Consider the following 19582-nt stretch of genomic DNA (forward strand, 5'->3'; position numbering starts at 1 on the left):
TAAGCAATTAGATCGGCCGTCTCTAGAACAAGTGGCAAAGAATTTGATAGTTGATATCCGAAATTCAAATTTGAATTCTAATTGATTCATATTTTCAGCTAAATTTATTTCTAAATAAAATAAACGAAACAAATGGCGTACTATCTATCTCTCCAAAAAAAAAAAGAAAAAAAAGAAATTAAGCAATTAGGATAGGATGAGCGCTACTACGTACGTACGTGTCTCTAACACTACAATAGTAAGTTGTACATGTTATTAATTTTATTGATATAAATATATGAGGTATGAGCATTAATTAACTGCTTTATGCAGCTGTTTAAGATTTACATGTGTTGTCACCACACCAGCAATTAATGTGCAAGAATGGAAATCCAAATTGCATTTCTCGATTAGCAATATTGCTCTCTAACACCAATGATCAAATCATTGAGAAGCTCTCCGAAACTCAAACCATTTGGTATATATGATGTGCAACTGGTAATATAGTTCATGACTAAATTATCAATTTTCTTTTGAAAAACTTGTTGTCTAAGTATTAAAAATTAAGCAGCAAAACTCAAATTGTTATATACGAAAAATGTTGCACATGAATATATATCAACTATGCTAGATACAGTCAATAGCATTATATAATTTTGAAGATATAGATTTTTAGTATAATTAATTTTACGGTATTTGATTAATGTTTGAATTTTAGAGACATTGATGTACAAACCACGGTCCAAGCAACTAACACGATCTCTTCAACCACCAAATATATATAGCGTTTCTATTCGTGGTAGCGAGTTAACAGTTGACCCCTATACTCCTCTTGGGCAATCTAAAATTGGGAAAATGGGTCAAAGAAAACAAAAACCATAGAGAGAGAGAGACAGAGAGAGAGAGAAATATACAGATATAAAAAGAGGAAGAGAGAGAGAAAGAAAAAAAAAAAAAAAAAAAAAACAAGGTGGGGAGAGAAGGGGTTGATCGATTCGATCGTCGGCCCTGCCTTTGCAGACTGAAGGGAGGGTGTTCAAGAAGAAAGAAGACCGACGCTGCATTATTTCATTCTCTTTCTTCCCGTGCTCGCTTCCTTCCCTTCAAAACATAAAACACATTTTTCTGCTCCTGATGTTTTTCCATGCCATGTCTTCTCTTCTCTCCAACTGCGACGTCGTCAGTTTCTCTAACGGCCGCCATAGTTGCTCGCATTCTCGTTTCACAACGTAGCAATTAAGCCAGAAAAGGAAGCAAGGAGTAGACCGCAAGAACTATATATATAGGTACGTGTACATGCTTTGATTCTTAGAGGATAAATTATTGCATGTTTTGTTCTCGAACTTTAATTTATTAAAATTTTTGCTTAAATTTTTTTTTTTTTTTTTTAGAGATAGGTAGCACGCTACCCGCTTCGTTTATTTCATTTAGAAATAAACTTAGCTGGAAAGGTGAATCAATTAGGATTTGAACTTGGGTCTCAGGTACCAACCATCAAATCTTTTGCCACTTACTCTAGGGACGGTCAGTATTTTTGCTTAAAATTTTAAACTATGTTAATCAAGTCTTATAATCTATTTTAGTTGATTAAATAATAGTGTGTTATTAATATGGAAATAATATATATAGTAATATTGTGATCGGTGATGATGCGTCAATAATTAAGATATCACATCACTTTTATCTCAACGATGCGTTAATATTTAGTCAACTAAATTGGATTATGAGACTTAATTATAATAATAATTTTAAAAATTTGAGTAAAAAATTGTGATAAACTAAAGTTTAATATCGACCCCTTAGTTTGAGGATCAAGTGTGTTATTTACCCTTTCTAATATTATATGCTTTTTATACTGTGAAAATATAGCACTTCACCACCATCTTGTTTATGTTTTAGTTTTCTTTAAGAATCCGTGGCTAGAGTGTACAGTAAAAATGTGATACATTTTATAAACCACACACACAGATTAATCCGGTGCTTTTATAATCATGTGATTTGGACTAATTTGCTGCCCAGTTGTTAGGAAGATCGATGTAGTACTTCGCCTGTTATAAGCTACAGAAAAGTAAAATATGTTTGCAAGATATACTATGTACCGAGTGCTTTCTAAAATTTTTTTTCTTTTATAATTTATTAATTGCATGTATATACGCCATTTTTATTCTGTAGCTAATCACCATTAGGATGAACAATGCCACGATTAGAAGCAACGACGAGTTACAGCATCCTGAATCTAACTCGACGCCCTTAAGGTAACACATGCATGCCTACCGACCCCTCCCACCACCACCACCACCACCACCACCACCACCAAAACCACCAAAGGCTGCTCCCGATGGCCGTCGCGGTCGACCACCACCACGGCTTCAAGCCTCCGGCCTGGAGACGCCATTGCCGCCTTCGCTCGTTTCCTCACGCCGACGCCGTGGCCTCCGGCGCCCAGCCAATCCCCGTCGTCTCCGACGGCCTCGGAAAGACGTTCTGCCTCCGCAACCGCTCTGGCGTGAGCTTCGCAGTCGTGAAGCCGGTCGACGAGGAGCCGACGCCGCCTCTCGGCATGCTAGGCCGGCACGCCTGTTCGCGCCACTCAGCGCGAGCCAGCGAGACCGGACCGCGAGAGGTCGCCGCATACCTTCTCGACCACGACGGATTCTCCGGCGTCCCCCCGACGGCTCTCATCAAGATCTCCCACCCCGTATTCCACACCGCCGCCGCGCAGACCGCCTCCATCCAGCGGTTCGTGTCGCACGATTTCGACGCCGGCGAGCTCGGCTCCTCGAGGTTCTCCATCTCGTCGGTGCATCGGATCGGGATACTCGACGTCAGGCTCCTGAACATCGACCGCCACGCCGGGAACATCCTCGTCAAGAAGCAGCTCCCTCGGAAAGGCAGCTACGACAGCTACTGCGGGGAGTCAGCGATGGAGCTCGTGCCGATCGACCACGGGCTGTGCCTGCCGGAGATCCTCGACGATCCCTACTTCGAGTGGCTCCACTGGCCGCAGTCGGCGGTGCCTTTCTCGGAGTCCGAAGTAGAATTCATTGCGGCGCTCGACCCGTTGCAAGACGCGGACATCCTCCGAACGGAGCTCCCTTCGCTGCGGGAGTCGGCGATAAGAATACTAGTGCTGTGCACCACCTTCTTGAAGCAGGCGGTCGCGGCTGGGCTCTGCCTGGCCGACATCGGCGACATGATGACTCGCGAGTTCTCAACGCTGGAGGAAGGGCCGAGCGTGCTAGAGATCCTATGCCAGCAGGCGGAGGAGTCGATGAACAGATCAGCTACGCTCGCTTCGTCGGACGAAGACGATGCCGTTGACGAAGATAGCAGCAGGGATGTCGCTAAGGAGATCCAGTTCGAAATGGAGTGCGACGACGACGACGACGACGACGACTTCGCGGAGAACTGCATCGGGGAAGTGTTGGACATTCCGTTACTTTTGCAGCGCAAGGCTTGCGAGCACCGGCTCCACTCTCTTCGCGAAGACGACACAGAAGAGGATTACGACGATGGCGATAGCGACGACGACGACAGAGAGGAGACTAAGATTGGAGGGATAACGAAGAGCGTGAGCTTCTCTGCAGCGGGTTTTAACTACGAGAGCGCGGGGTCAGGGTGTAAGAGCATCTCATTTAAAGATTTCACCGAGGAAGAGTGGGCGGTCTTCCTGAAGAAGTTTGAGCAGCTTCTGCCGGAGGCATTTGAAGTAAGGAAAAGCACGGGGCTGAGGCAGAGGTTAGGAACCTCTTGCAAGTTTTGAGCTGCAACAAAATTATTAAATTCACGTTACATGCGAATCAAATATTGCCGTGTACTTGAATTGTATTGTACGGCAATAATTGATTAATTGCTAGTAACGTGGGATCTTTGTGGTAATGTGTGATAGGCGTGATAGTTGCTACAAGTCTACTGTAAGCGTCAATTTCTTATGTAATATTAGTCTGTGAAGGCGGCGTATTTGGGCTCATCGTGGCCCCGGAGAAGGTTTCTAGCAGAAAATATTGCTGGGCCTCTCTTTGTTGGGAGATAGAACACAAATGATGAGTGGGATAAATTAACTTGTAAATTAGTCCATGTACAATAGAAGTGCCAAAGATTTATAGTAAATTTTACAGTTTGGATAAGATGACTATTCTTTTTTTTTTTTTTCCTTCAGTGGGTGAAGGTGTGGGTGGTGGAATCCGACGGTGAGGATGTAAAAAAGATAAATTTATGCCGATCTGATAGCAGTTTCTTTTCTAGTTTGTTTATTTATTAAATGAAGTGCTCAGGTTTACTTTTCTAGGAAAATCAAGTGGCACTACATAGAACTTGGGGTGGGGCAGACGGGCAGTCCATAAAGAGATATATTTTTTTTATGAAGACACTTTTTCTTTTTCTTTTTTATGAAGAGACATAATATTTTGCATTAAAAAGATATTTTTTATATAATAATTAATCTTGTGAACAAAAAAAGAATTTTTTTTTTTTAGAAATAGATAGCAAGTTATCTGTTTCGTTTATTTCATTTCGAAATAAATTTAGCTGAAAATATGAATCAATTAGAATTCGAACTTAGTATCTCGGATACCAACCACCAAGTCTTTTATCACTTACGAAAAGAATTCTTAAATTTTTTTTTGCCTTCTATTATTACTTTTAATATTGTAATTTATATAGAGACCGAATGAAATTTACCTTAATCTTCGATCATTCAGAAGTAAAAATTAAATAGTTAGAGTAAAATAAAAGAAATATTTTAAGATGAATACAAACATGATGCATAGATGTTCGAACGCACTAGGCGATAATTTTTCAAATACTAATTAAATCAATTAATATGAAAGAATAGATAGTAAATTCAAAATTATCAAATCTTAGATATCATTTTTAAATAACTAAAAATTTAGCATCATTTTTCACACTTTTATTTTTCATTTATAAATCCGTCCAAATGAATCTACAATTCTATGCAGTTTTGATTTTCAAAGTATTTGATAATTTCTTGTTAACAACACCTTTGGATTAACCGCACTGCTGGTCCCGTTTCTTTTGGCAAATTGGAAAGAACTGAGAATAGATTAATTTTTATCTTATTTTTTTATTCTTATTTACCACAATATTTTGAAACAAGTCGGAATTAAAACAATATTTTTATAAATTAAAATAAGATATGAAATTATTTTTCTATTTTAGTTCTAATATAATACGGCCATCCTAATCGGGGCGGATTGGAATGGATGCATCACCAACCCGAATCCGTTTGCATTCCCACCGGTCGGTCGCAGCTCCTTCCAAAACCGACATTTCACCGCTTCATAAGCTTACATCCGAAGCAATCTTCTCCACCGTTGGATCTCTCCCACGTGTCCTTTTGTCCCCTGCCACGTGTCAAGCGGAGGAAGAGCCAAAATGCCCTTTTTTAGTTTCGTAGCGAGGGAAAAGAGGAGAGAGATTAGAGAGAGAGAGAGAGAGAGGAGAGGAGAATAAATGGGGAGGGGAGTGAGTTATTCATATTCCGCTATTCTTGTTCTCGTGCTATACTCGTTGTTGCTCGTCTCGAATCGGTCGCTAGGGTTTCGCGGAGGAGACGAAGGAGAAGCAAAAGGAGAAGGAGAGGGCGCGATCGCCATGGCCACGTTGGGAGGAGTTCGCGAATCGGCGGGGACCGAGAACAGCGTCGAGGTCGAGGAGCTCGCTCGATTCGCCGTGGAGGAGCACAACAAGAAGGAGGCGAGCCCTTTCTCCTCTTTTATCTCTCTCTTTCCCTCTGGCGATATATTTCTCGATTTGTTTCCAGTGTTTGCTTTGAGGATTTTGATCTTGGGATGTGTCGCGATCTAGGGATTTGATTCTTTATAATGCTGGCGATCGTGCATGAAACCCTAGTTTTCGTGTAGTTTTCTAGGGTTTTAGTTGATATGTTAGCCTTGTGCGATTAACGTGTGGTGGATCGTTCTAAGAACGGCATCTGAGATCTCTTACTCGTGCAGTTTTTGCTCTGGAATCATGTTGATTCATGCTTATGATTTCATTTAACGCTTAAATTTTGTCTATCCTACGTATTTTACATTTTGCACATTAACCCTAAAGGAAAAAAAAAATTGCATTATATGCCCAAATGATGCAGTAATTGCACCGAGGAAGATGCGTCAACGTGACCCTTCGGATGCAATTACTATATGATTTAGGAGAATAAGATGGAGTTTTTCAGGATTGCGTGCAAGACACCCAATATCCATGGGTAAACTGATCTTAGCTTTGATTTTAATTTGATTTGGCTTTCAATATTTGCTCTGCATTATGCAGAATGCCCTTCTTGAGTTCGGCCGTGTGGTGAAGGCGAAAGAGCAGGTGGTTGCAGGAACGCTTCACCACCTGACGGTGGAGGCGATTGATGCCGGGAAGAAGAAGCTCTATGAGGCGAAAGTGTGGGTGAAGCCATGGCTTAACTTCAAGGAGCTTCAGGAGTTTAGGCATGCCGGCGATTCGCCCTCTTTCACCGCTGCTGATCTTGGTGCTAAGCGAGGTAATATGACCTTCCCTTACCTTGATGCCCTAATTTCGTATTCATCTATACTGGGACTGTTATAAAGAGGTCTTTTATATAGTAGGTTTGTTTGCTGGATGTTCAAGTGTTAGCAGGCTATTTAGCTAGCAAATTTTGGTTTCTGTTAGTTGATTGTTAGACAAGTTTTACTGATTGTCCTTCCTAAGAAGTCTTGGGCATTTCCCATCTTTGTGACGAAGATCAGATATTACTGGGAAGTTGTCGCGAGATTATAGCTTTGTACTCCTATAGGTTCAGCTGAACCCTAAATTAGGTTTTGAGTTTGACAATAATTCTGGTCAATATAAAATAAAGAAGCAGAATATTGCTTAAGATTCCGAACCGACTAAATAGACCCAATTGTTTCTACAGGTTTGAGGTCCGTCTGGATGCAGATAGTCGCATCTAATTGTCCTACTTGCTCCAATGTATTGAAGTAGCTTTTGATTCTAAGCTCAAGTTCAGAATATGATGTGAATTTTTTTGCTTGCTAGTGACGAGATTATAAACATCTGTAGGGATGGGGCACAAAAACTTCATACAGATTCTAATGTTTAGTCATAGAGATTCTAATGTTTTACCCAAGATCTATAGCTATATTTCAAATTGACAGTACCAGCTCCATTTGCCATCAAAAACTTAATTGTGTGACAAATTTTGGACTATCACAAACATAAATAGTTAATTTACTTGAGAATGATCAATATACATTAGCATCTGCTGCTATTTTTTCACATTTCCACCAGTCACAAACATGGTGTATAATTTTTTCGTTCAGGCCGTTTGAACTAGTACAATCTTTCTCCACAATATTTCTCCATAATTACAATGAGCCCTACCTTTCGTGATGTGTTTCTAGTGTATATAAACAATTACCAGTTTTTCAACAGTTTCAACTAAGTGGTAGTCGTATGTGGATAGATTGGAATGATTAGATATGCTGTGCAGGCCATACGTTGAAGATACATGTTTTTATTTTATTTTTTTAACTATTTGCAACTGAGGATTGTTAATCTGTTTCCAATATTTAATGCTGAATATGTTTTGCCATTCAAATGCCTTTCCCTAGTACTATATTCGTGGTGTCGCCAATGACTGGCGACGAAACAATTTACAAATGCTAAATAGTCTTTTTTATTTTTTAGGCCCTTGGGTTGGGAGGGAACCCATCCCTTTCAGATGGAATGTTCATCTTAACCCTAATTGAGCTTGATTATAAAAGGATAGTACAGGGAATCATAAATAGTGTTTAGTTATTTTTGTTATAATGGAACTAGAGCTTGGATGAGCTTGTTCTAATTTAATCTATTATTGAGATTGTAACAAACAGCTTCTTTGAGGAATTTTTCTTAGTCTGGCAGGGGTCTTTATGTGGATAACTTTAATCTAATATTTATTAGCACATCTTAATCGTGCATCTTTTTTTTTTTCTTTTTTTTTTTTTTTTATGTTAATAACACACTGCGAGGAGAAATGCGTTTAGATTTATAGCTGCAATAAGCCTTAGGTTAAGTCAAGATCTATCTTCGTTGGCTCACAAGAGAAGCCAATTAAATCCTATATAATGAATATAAGTTTCAGGTACAACCTACATGCGAATATGGAAACATAGCAATGTTGATGCTGTATCTAACTCTACTTAAGACTTGTCTTTTGCTCCATATATATCAGCTCCCATAACAATAATAAGCTGGCTATGTGCTTTTATATAGGTGGGCATGAATCTGGATGGCGTGATATCCCCGCACATGATCCGGTGGTCAAGGATGCAGCAAACCACGCAGTCAAGACCATCCAGCAGAGGTCTAACTCCCTGACCCCGTATGAACTGCTTGAAATCCTTCATGCAAAGGCTGAGGTATACTTATTTCCTTTTTTGGGCTTTTTTTTGTACTTTAAGCTATCGAAGCTCAGGTATCATGAGCATCTTGATTCTCAGGTGATCGAGGAGCTTGCTAAGTTTGACATGCTTCTAAAACTAAAGAGAGGAAACAAGGAGGAGAAGTTCAAGGTAGAGGTACACAAGAAGCTAGAAGGCACTTTTGATTTGAACCACGTCCAGCAGGAGCATTAAGACTCTGCGAGTCAGTGAGGCGGGATTGTTGGGCTAGTTCTATCTGGTGTGGCGGAAAACGCTTTCAGACTTGTTGCTAATTAACTAATAAAATGTATGCTCGCTTTACCTGTCTGGTGACATGAACTTTTTGAGTGATTTGCTTCCCTTTAACTTGAGAGCGTGTAATAATTGTGTTAATAGGTATACGCCTGTGCGATGCGAGTGAAGCTTGTTTTGGTTTGTCTTGGTTTGATATCCTGTAAAGCGAAGTGTTTACCTTGTTATCTGAGGTGGCTATGGTTTCTCTACTTTGTTTTATGGGTGGGTATCGGTGCCGTTTGTTTACTTTTGTTGGTGTTGATTTTGTGAGCTTGTATTCTGGTTCGAATCACCGCTGATGCTTTGTCTCAGCGCTTCTTGTCTCTCTCACTTTCTTTTTTTCGTTCTTCCTTTAGTATTGGGATCAGCGACTCTAGAAGAGGGCAATTTTATTTCCTAATGCCAATGTTTCACGTACAAAAGACTCGACACTCCAACAAGGGGCCGATGCACGCTTATCATCATCTAATCTTCAATAATTTTGTATTTCAGGAATGTTTTCTCCAAACCAGGGCTGTATGGTGGATATATATACATATGAATGGTAACTTTAAAGGGAGAAGCGTCTACTTCTTTGGCATAGATTTTTATCATCATTTTGATGAATCAAACTAGCAGAGAACCAAAGCGCTTTTACGCATTTGGGTCGCATTGGGAAAATATATTCATCAGCATGGCGTTCCTCCTCAACGAGTAATAACTAATGTTAGCAGCAAATCTTTCTTTAACTTGGGCACCCCTGTTGTACAACGTTATGCGGAACATTATGATTTTCGACAGGGTTAGTCATTGCAATGCGAAAAACCCAAAAGGCGCAAAATACGGTTTACCACTCTCTTCGGACAGCATTCAGCATGCAACTCCATTAATAGAACAATACACGCTCGCATGATAGTAAATCTAGATGACACAATAACATCACCCAATGACACGGATGCTAACAGAACTTGCAATCTACCACCAACTTCTTTTGTATAAACACTATCAGCGAAAGAGATTGCATATATGCTTTTTCATTTCTATTTATATGCTAAAGACGATGCATCCATGAAACTAAACTGCTTTGTAAAGCAAGAAACCAGAAGAGAAAGGAAAACAGGCATGACATCATATGATTATATTCAAAACAGAGCAAACAATACAGAGCCACTGTGGCATGCATGTTTTTCATACGACTTCGATCACAATCAGCACAGAGTACGATTACACAAACTCCTTTGAAGGGGAAAAAAAAAACAAAACAAAGAAAAGAAAAGTTCAATAAAACAGCAAAATAATGCACACACAACTCCCACCAACAGCTCACAAGCTCTCCCACATGCGAATTTAAAATCTGGTAAAGATCACTGGAGCTGTTAAAAACCGGGAGGAAAAATGACTTTTAACCCTGTAAAACTCATTCCTTCCATCATTAACACCTCAAAACGAGTTGTATTCTGTTCATATCCTGAGTCTTCAGTGCCGGTGAAAAAAGGAAGGAGCAAACCTATATTGATAAATGTGTTTCTTATTGTTCAGTTCTTCTCTTTAAGACAATCTTTGGACTGGGAAGAAGTTGAAGAATACAGTCATCCATCGTCGGCTTCGGCTCTCCTGAAACACCTGGTTGAAGTCTTATCTGCATATTACAATTTCGGGTAGATTGGGTTCAATGAAAGGATATAGAGCGCCAATTTTTTATAACATATATACAGAATTTCCTGCATATTATACATTTTCGGAGCAAGCAGATTGATTCTCCTAGATGAAACTAATTAATATCCCAAGAACTACATATGAAGAAACGGCTATTACCTAATATAATATATGTAAAACTGACAAATTTCCAAGCAATCATAAAGCTCAGGGGTTTTCATGTATCATTTTATCATCAAAAAGATGACATTGAATATTTATGAATTGCTAAAGCTCAGGGGTTTTCATGCATCATTTTATCATCGAAAAGATGGCATTGAATATTTATGAATTCCTAAGTAATCATTAGCAGCTTAACCCATAATTAGTTAATTAGTTTTGTTTCACATAGTTATATGTTGTATCCCACTTATCCACTATCATTTGGATATATGAATGCCATCATTACCTTAATACAGGCCTGTGCATGGCACAGGTGCAAAAGACGTATTAAATAAAAGACAAGCATAATATTATAAACCTGTTTAACCTACTCACAAATTTTATCATGTTTGAAACCTAGTAGTCAGTTCAAACGTCCAAGAATAAGTGGTTGATTATACATAAGTAAATTGGACAAATCATTATACAACCATGTATTGCAAATTTTTCTAATTAGGAGAAAATGTTGATCATCAAAATGAATAAAGCATTCTGTTAAGAGGTTAGAATGAGGTTTCAGGCACCAACCTCATAGTTTTGAAGCAAATATGCAAGTACTCTTGAAATTGAATGAAGTGCAAACTTCTGACCAACACAAGCCCGTGTACCAGACCCAAAAGGAAGGAATGCTGCATTTTTATTTGGGTCGCGAACAAATGGCCGTTTACCGGACTCATGAATCTCTGATCCATATGAGAAGGACAGAGAAACAAATCAGAAATAATTATATTAAAATAAACACAATATCTGAGAACCAAATATAGTAATATTTGGATTTCTAGCGATTAAGCATCTAAGCGATCAAAGGTGACTGTCGTTCAATGTAACAAAAGAGATACAAAATTCTACATTGAATTTGGTCTAGCATTGGAAAAGACAAATAAGAAAACTGCATGGAGGAATTTTAATCTGATAATTCCTATCGATATTAGAACTATCATAACATACTCTCATGGAAATGTAACAAGAGAAAAGCTTCAAATCCACATTCTTAGACTACAATGCAAGTTCGATACAAAAGTTAGTACTACAAAGAATTAAAGATTCCTTACCCAATCAGCTCTAGACCTGCTGCCAAACATGTAGTTTTAACAAAGGTAACTAAAAGCAAATGATTTGGTAAAACCAAGAATTTAAGTACCGTGTCACGGAGTTGTGCCAGAAACTTGTGGGCACGGTACGGCACGGTGCGTGTCGAGCCGTGCCGATACGTCCCGGTCACAAAAAATTCATGTGCGCCGACGCATAATAGCATAAAATATTTATTTTCTTTAGCAACAAAATATTCTAATTGTTTATTATGTATTTTTATCAAATCTTTTGAACTTTATTAAGAAAATTATTTATTAATTTAAAGAATAGAGGGTTTTGAGCTGTGTCATCAGCATGGGTGTATCATACCAATATCTTATTGGCACAATACGGCGCGGTAGATACAGCTAGTACTGATGGGCACTTAAATCCTTGGGTACAATGCGAGTTCCATGGACGGTGATTTCCATATCATACCAAGCAAATCTGATGTACTTATGCCATAATGTCACATGCAGTAAAGAAACATTTCAGTATATAACCTTGTTGGCAGAACAATTCTATATGGCAGTATAATACCAATTAACTATAAAGAAATATGACATTGTTATGTTGAAAATAGAAAAATTGAAGCCAAACAGAAAAAGGGACTTGGGCTGTGACCAAGCTTCATACCAGAATTGCCATCTTTGAGACCGGTGGCCTTTGAGAGGAAACGGCATGGATTAAACTCACAAGCATCATTGCCCCAGATTGAATAATCCATCTGCACCAGCTGTAAAGGAACAACAAGAATTGCTCCTGCTGGTAGAGTGATACTAGATTTGAGACTCAAGTCTGCAAAAGAGAAAAAAATATAGAATAGATGTAAAAAAATATAAAATAGATGTAAATAACAAGTCGGTGCAAATAGCCACTATAAAAATATAGAAAAAAATTTGCATAAAGATGAGAAAAGATACAACTAGTACACAACCTCAAAGAATAACCCGAGTTTCAAAATCTTTGGAGCCATTGCATCCGAGCTATAGATAACCCCATGTATGACACCAAAACATTTCAAAACGACAAACAAAGACAGAATGTAGAGGCTACTAGCTCTCAGGCAAAATGCACCTTACAATCATGTGGCCAAAATGCCTAAACCGAGGTCACTAACACTAGAATTTTACTAATTATCTGAAATCGAGATCACTAACACTAGAATTTTACTAATTATCCGCCCACTGGTGTTAAATAAAATAAAAATTTCTCAGCATAAGAACTAGGAATGGCGACCAGAACAGGTTAATGAGGAACCAGCCCAAGTAGGGTGGATATGGGGAGAACTAAATACACTATATGACCGGTATGGGGTGTGAGATTTTAGCCCATCAGAGGTTCAAAGCAGGGACGGGTTTAAGGTTAACCATGCCTAGATCGACCTGGAACTCGCACCACTTGGATAAATATAATTCATTAATGTAATAATAGATGGTGACAAATTTAAATTCTAGTAACTTTCTACCATTAGATATAGAGTTAATGATTGTAGTTTAAGCAGAATGAACTTTAAGCAGCTTTGCAAGGTGGGTACAGAGCAGGAACAATGTAAACTGCAAGGAGATGGGGACAAAGCATTCCAACTCAACGAGCCATGGGATGCCTACAGGGAGTGGTCACCCCATCGTAAGGCGGCCCCACTGCCATCCCTAATATAGACATATTATATATGATGATATGATTGCATAATGAAATCCATACCATGTTCCAAAGAGCATCTTTGGAGTAAAGGTCCTGCCGGCAATAGACGAGCCGATTCATAAACTGTAGACAGTAAAAGTTGCATGTTTTGCACATCACTCGTTTCTAGCTGAGAATTCCTCTTCCTTGTGGCAATAATCTCTGAATATAACTGTAATAGAAAACAGGAGGAGCATACATGTCAGTGAAAGAAAGAAATAACTGAAACTTGAAAGTTATAAGTTATATATAAATATTACACACCATACACACCATGGTATTGTCGACAACGTCTGTGCATTTAACCTCATTGCCAAATCATTAAATGGATGACCATTTCTTAAAAAACGAGGGGGAAAAAAAGAAATCTCACTCTGCTCATAGTTGTTTGCACTGTCTGATTACATCATTTATTAGTAGACAGAATGTTAGGCATTGTCCTTTTAAGTCATCTTGCAACGATACCGTGCTTTCTGTTTTTGCCAAGCAAACATATAAAAATCACTTTTACATATTTGTGGCAACTTTTTAAGTCATGACGTCGGAACAGTCTCATACCAAAAATAACTTCAAACAGAAGCTGATTTAAACCTTGGAAAAAGCTTTCACTCAAGGAAGATTTTAGACTAAAAGCTACAGCAATTCAAACATACCCAGAATGGTTGAGCTTAAGTATTAGATGGAGAGAAAAAAAAGGAATGAATTAGATGGATCAAGAACGTTACCGGGCAACTTGGACAACTGCTGCTAACTTACATGGAATAGAAATTTAATAACAATATATCTCTACCAGTTAAAAATAGTATATTCAGCACTTGAGATGTCCAGCACAACTAATTAAATATATGTAAATTTTTACAGGTTCTATTCTTCGCAAAAAGTTGTATATTGACCATCAATCTGTTGATTTTACAGGAGTAATGAAGATAAAAAGGGAATTAGCATTGTTTAAGAAAATCCTTTCTCATTAAGTTCTTCAAGTTAACGAGCACTAAGAATGAACTTCTCTACTTTTTGTCAACATCACTTAATTCAGAATCTCTCCATCGATGATTTCTATTTCAAAATATAGAGCAACTTTACAACAGTAAAGAAAAAAAAAAAAAAAAAAGAGTTCGCAAATAAATTGGTATCCACAAGAATAATCAACGCTAAGTGCATTTAAACACAAGACCTTAACAGAAAAACAAGAAAGCAGTACATAAATTTAGAATGCATTCTTAGCATTTGAATAGCTTTTTGCTAAAAGATGATCTATCCTCTAAGGAGGGATAGTCAATTTATTCTAATTTAGAACCTCAAACTATAGAATAGAAAAGAAGAACTGGTTTGGCATCTCGGATCACATGACAGAACATAAAATAAGGATATCACTATATTTCTTGTGAAATATATGGAAACCCATATAAGATTCAAGCTGACAAGAAAATCTGAAACAGGCCAATAGAAAATTACCTTTCCCTGTAATTCGGGATGCAGTACAAGCCTAGTTATAACGCCACCGATCAAGCTTGCTATTGCTAGGGATCCATGGAACATCAAACCTAAGATATTCCCACATGGCTCTTCTTGCGAACAGAGATACCCATCAATATCGCATTGGATAAAGCTGCCTGATATAACATTATTTAGCAAACTAGTAGATTCCATCCTAATTTCCTCTCCAACTTGTTGAGTTCCAGTACATTTTTTTAGGTCATCTTGGGTTGCAGTGCTATAATTGCATCTATATAGTTGGACAATTTCTCTTGTTAAGTGTTTCAACTTAGCACACAACAAATGGTACCTCCAATACCCCACACTCCAAAAGGGAGGGACTTTGCAAGAGGCCCAAAAGCAACCATCCTTCGCAACCATCATCAGAAGCTCCTCATACATAGTCGAGTTGGGCCAATCCAAAAATGCCTCCCCAAAAATCGTTGCTCCAAGAATGTAAAATGCTATGTGTTGCGCGAAAACTCTGCAATCGAGAAATCCTTTAGCCATAATAGAATCAACTCTACCCAGAATAGTTTCAACCACCTTCACAAGATTTAAGTTTGTTCTCTCATCCAACTTTGCATTCAAGTATTCTGCTAAAGATTCTCTTCCTTTTTTCACCTGCAGGTAGTGGACCAAAATAATTAGTTTAAGCACTCTTTTTCCATGTAAAATAAGTAGCAATGGCAATAATTTTAGTTCCATCATATTCTATATACCATGACTGTGCTACCCTACAAAGTAAATACCTGCTCAAAGGAGGATGCAAAAAGACTTGATCTACCGAAAGCCAACTGGTACGCCTTTCCAGTCAATGGCAGCTTATCTTCAGCTTTCATAAGGACCTCATTAATTAGGCCAGTATCTTTGACTGACACAAGAAGCTGTGTAGGACCGAGCCATAATCTCACAATAGGTCCATACTTATGATGCAACTTTGACAAGTAACCTGGTAGTTCAACAAGTTCAAGATATAATTAGAAAAATTGAATGGAGGTTTTCAATAGATATAGAAATTTCTCTCGACAAGTTACTCACTGAATAAAAAGCTCAGTTTTTCATTTTCTTTTATATGCACTTTAATTGCAGGAAACGAAAAACCACCTCTTAAATGCTAAATACCTTAAGACAGTTTAAAAGATAAAAAGGGATAAGTCGCATTGATCAGTGCATATATATCTTATGTTGATTAGACGAGATCCAGAAGCTTACAAAGTTTCATTTTGCACATGCCTTTATATCTTAAGTCAACCTTTAGTTCTAGACAAAGGAATTTTAGCAGAGTTTTATGTAACAACTTAAGGTCTTAAAATGGTGCTGCCCAGCAATAACATAAGAGAGCTATCTTTCCAAATCATCAAACTTTAGCATGATTATGGAGTAAATGAAGATCTGCAGAAGCCTGAATCAAGAGAAGAAACTAAATTCTCGATAATACAATTTCCCAGCATAAAAGATGAAGACAAAGAAGAAATAACTGATTTTAAACAATAGTACGTTGAGTGCTCACAATTGCGTAAAGGAAGAGGGGAAATTGTTAGCTGGAGTGGGAATGCTGGATAGTCTAAGAGAAGTAATTTGAAACAATATAGCTGAGCATTTTCCTTTTATTACCTTATGATTTCGATGGTGAAGTTATTAGAGGGAGAGAATCATGTGAATGGGATTCTACTTTTACATGAAAAAGCTAACATACCCATTACTTGCCTATACATACGCTTCTTGAAGGTAAAAATAATTAATAAATAAAAAAAGGGGTTTGCAGACTTTATGGTACTATTACCATTTATTGGAGCCCAAGACCATAGCCCAATGATAGCAGGTAATATGTAATAGTTTATAATGAGTGATGGTTTATAGTCAGCATATTTTTAAAGCCCAATAGTTCTCGTGGCTGGTAGTTATTTCATTTGAAGGTTTGAACGACCTAATAAAGGAGCATCTAAAGACTAACTAGTTGAACGGGTGCATCTTGGAGCACTAACCATAGTCGACGAATTAAATATTTGCACCGGTCAAGTATAGATTAACTGTTGTCAACAAATAGGCACAAGGCAGAGCAAACAGTCACCTAAGACGCAAGCACCTGTTCATATCTTTTTGTGTTTTCTCTCCTACACTTCTCTTTTAGTCAATTGACAACTCAACAATCTATAGAGTGCTTGATTTTTTTTAGCGCAAACACAGATTCCGTGTGTTTAAAAATACTTTGCAGTAAAAATAGTTTTATGCATTTTAGGGAAAAAAAAACTTATTCTTATTTTGCGAATTTTTTCTCTCAGAAGCACAAAGTGGAAAATGACAAAACCTCCCTTACCCTAACTCTTTGACTCTCGTAATTCCTTTTTGTGCATAACTAAAATGTATGACCAAAAAAACTGTTTCCATTATATGCCAAATCAGACGACATTAAACAAAAATTTTCTTTTTGATGAAAACACATGTATCACATGTAATTGCTTTCAAAAGTTTTATGTGGAACCAAACATCATCAAATCAATGACAAAAAATTAAAAAAAAAAAATTTGTTCGAATTCCACGAACGCAAATATGACCTCACTATTGAATGCTCTTTTGCAGGACCGCGTATGCGTCATGCAGCAGCAAATGCAGCCGTATATGCAGCAATTTTTTTTTTTTTAAGATGGAATCGAAATGCAGTATTGAATAGGATTGTTTGGTTAATGATTATACATGTAAATATGACTATCTTCTTACATATTTGGCTAATGATTATGCATGCAAATGTAACTACCTTCATATAAATATAATTTAACTATCCATTTTCTTATGTTAGCCTGTTGGAAGACTTTAAGTGATCATAAATGACAATTTATGGAAATTTTATTATTTTCATAAAAGTTTAGCTAATTTATTTCACATTTGTTTATTCCCACTTCTAAAAGTATAAGAGTTATTTTTTATATTTATAATTGAGTTTTTAAATTTTAATAGCTCTACCACAAGTGCACCCACCTGGATACTGCATATGCAATATGCAGCAGGTCAACTATCTGGATACCGCATACTCTTATACTTCTAAAAGTATAAGAGTTATTTTTTATATTTATAATTGAGTTTTTAAATTTTAATAGCTCTACCACAAGTGCACCCACCCGGATACTGCATATGCAATATGCAGCGGGTCAACTATCCGGATACCGCATACCGCTTTTTAGAACACTAGTCCTCACAACCAGAGTGGTTGCCAATGGCCGAAGTGATATGGAGCTCACAGTAACAGCCAGCCGAAAATAAGAGCTTCAGACATAAGGGTGTGGAAAACGGAGAGTCTATTGATTTGGAGATTTAGGTTCAAGGATCACAAGGGTTACAGGTTGACAATATTCCTAGTATGCTAAGTTAGACTATGGAATTTTTTTATTAACAGACTTAAAAAGTATTATAATTATAAAAATAATTCTTCAAAAAAAAATAACAAACTTAGGAAAATACGGTAAATGATTTACCGCTTTTTAAATGCAGTAAATCGTTTACTGCTTTCTCAAAGCATTAAAATTATCTTTAGTGCTTAATACTATACATCCTTCAGGGTTCAGATGTAGAAAATATATAACTTTAGTGAAAGCGTAAATCATTCATTGCTTGGGCCTAGGTTTATAAATAAAATTTTGTATGCCTATCCTTACAATAAAAAAAAAAATCTATAGGGTTAGGTTCGCCAAAAATCCCCTTAGACTACTCCTATGTCTGCAGAAGGTAAGCTCAGATCCATGCTTAAGTTACAATATCTAACCAAGATAGCAAATACTCCTACTCTATAGTAAACTAGCCAAAATAAAGTAAAAAGATAAATTTGATGTTGATATCTGAGAGATGGGTCTTTTTGCATCCAATTTTCCTCCTCCTACAGCGTGTCACGGTAATTTCCACATTCAGTTGTTGGTAATGCTAAGAGCAGTACATTACAGCCGCTTTGGCCACCCCTGACTTTTGATTAGGTTCTTTCCATCCACTAAATTGGGGGTTTTGTTTAATTTGACTGTTCTGAATATTATTCAGCTGATAGAATTGCGGATTTCATTAGTTATTAACAATTGATGGCTAAAACTGCTGAGACTGATCAAAATATACAACTGCTGAGACTACATCGTCTGGATAGATCAAGAAAAGCAAAAGAAAAAGGGAATCAGATCTCACCAGAGAGATCGGCGCCGGATCCGCAAGCGGCGACGAGGTCGCCGCGGCCGAAGAAGGGGGTGGAGGAGGGGGGGCCGGGGATCTGGGAGCCCTTGATCCACAGCTTCCGGGCGGCGCCGGCGCCGCCGCGCCGCCGGGAAGGAGGAAGCCGAGGAGGATGTAGGGCACCGCGGCGTCGCACGCCTCCGCCATGTGCACGGGATCAGGAGGAGAAGGGGGAGGAGGAGGAGGAGATGGAGAAGGAGAAGGAGAAGGAGATGGAGATGGAGCTCATTGAAATGGTAGTGGTGGGAGTTCGTCCGCAGTAGTCAAGCGATCGCTTCAGGACAAGAAGATATTTTCTAAGGAAAATTGTACAAAGAACCCCTGCAGATTTGCTATTTTGTATCTCGAGTCCTACAAAATTTAATTTTGGGTAAATAATATAAGTTGACCCCTAAACTTTATTAAATTATTTAATTGATCCCTCTCATCATAGAAGTTACTAATTATCCGACTACGAATTTTCATTGCATTGCGTGCACATAAACTCGTAAGACTTATGAAGAAGCTTTATTTTATTTCTGATTTTGATAATTAAGCATAAGGATTAAAAAATAGGATAAACCAAATTTAAATTTTTGTTATTTTTTATAATTTAGAATAGGAAAAAAAAAAAAGTTTTATAAGATTCTAAGCAAAATATA

The 19582-nt window shown here is 37.8% G+C and overlaps 3 protein-coding genes across 3 annotated transcripts; 2 read left to right on the forward strand and 1 right to left on the reverse strand.

Annotated features, from left to right (window-relative positions):
• On the forward strand, window positions 2405-4106 carry LOC109709094 (phosphatidylinositol 4-kinase gamma 8-like; the record flags this gene model as incomplete). The annotated part of the gene is made up of 1 exon (XM_020231165.1): window positions 2405-4106. A coding segment is annotated over one exon (1338 nt), but the record flags the coding sequence as incomplete, so codon positions are not given.
• Window positions 5403-8885, forward strand: LOC109709449 (cysteine proteinase inhibitor 12-like). Its single transcript, XM_020231703.1, has 4 exons — window positions 5403-5694; window positions 6271-6490; window positions 8224-8369; window positions 8451-8885. The coding sequence occupies exons 1-4, from the start codon at window positions 5452-5454 to the stop codon at window positions 8583-8585; spliced, it is 744 nt and encodes a 247-aa protein (XP_020087292.1). The 5' UTR covers window positions 5403-5451; the 3' UTR covers window positions 8586-8885.
• On the reverse strand, window positions 9753-19098 carry LOC109709095 (cytochrome P450 4d8-like; the record flags this gene model as incomplete). The annotated part of the gene is made up of 7 exons (XM_020231166.1): window positions 9753-10284; window positions 11031-11185; window positions 12210-12371; window positions 13278-13428; window positions 14712-15356; window positions 15485-15684; window positions 18897-19098. Coding segments are annotated over 7 exons (1626 nt in total), but the record flags the coding sequence as incomplete, so codon positions are not given.

The sequence above is a fragment of the Ananas comosus genome, linkage group 4 (genome assembly GCF_001540865.1).
Source record: "Ananas comosus cultivar F153 linkage group 4, ASM154086v1, whole genome shotgun sequence".
NCBI classification, from domain to species: Eukaryota; Viridiplantae; Streptophyta; class Magnoliopsida; order Poales; family Bromeliaceae; genus Ananas; species Ananas comosus.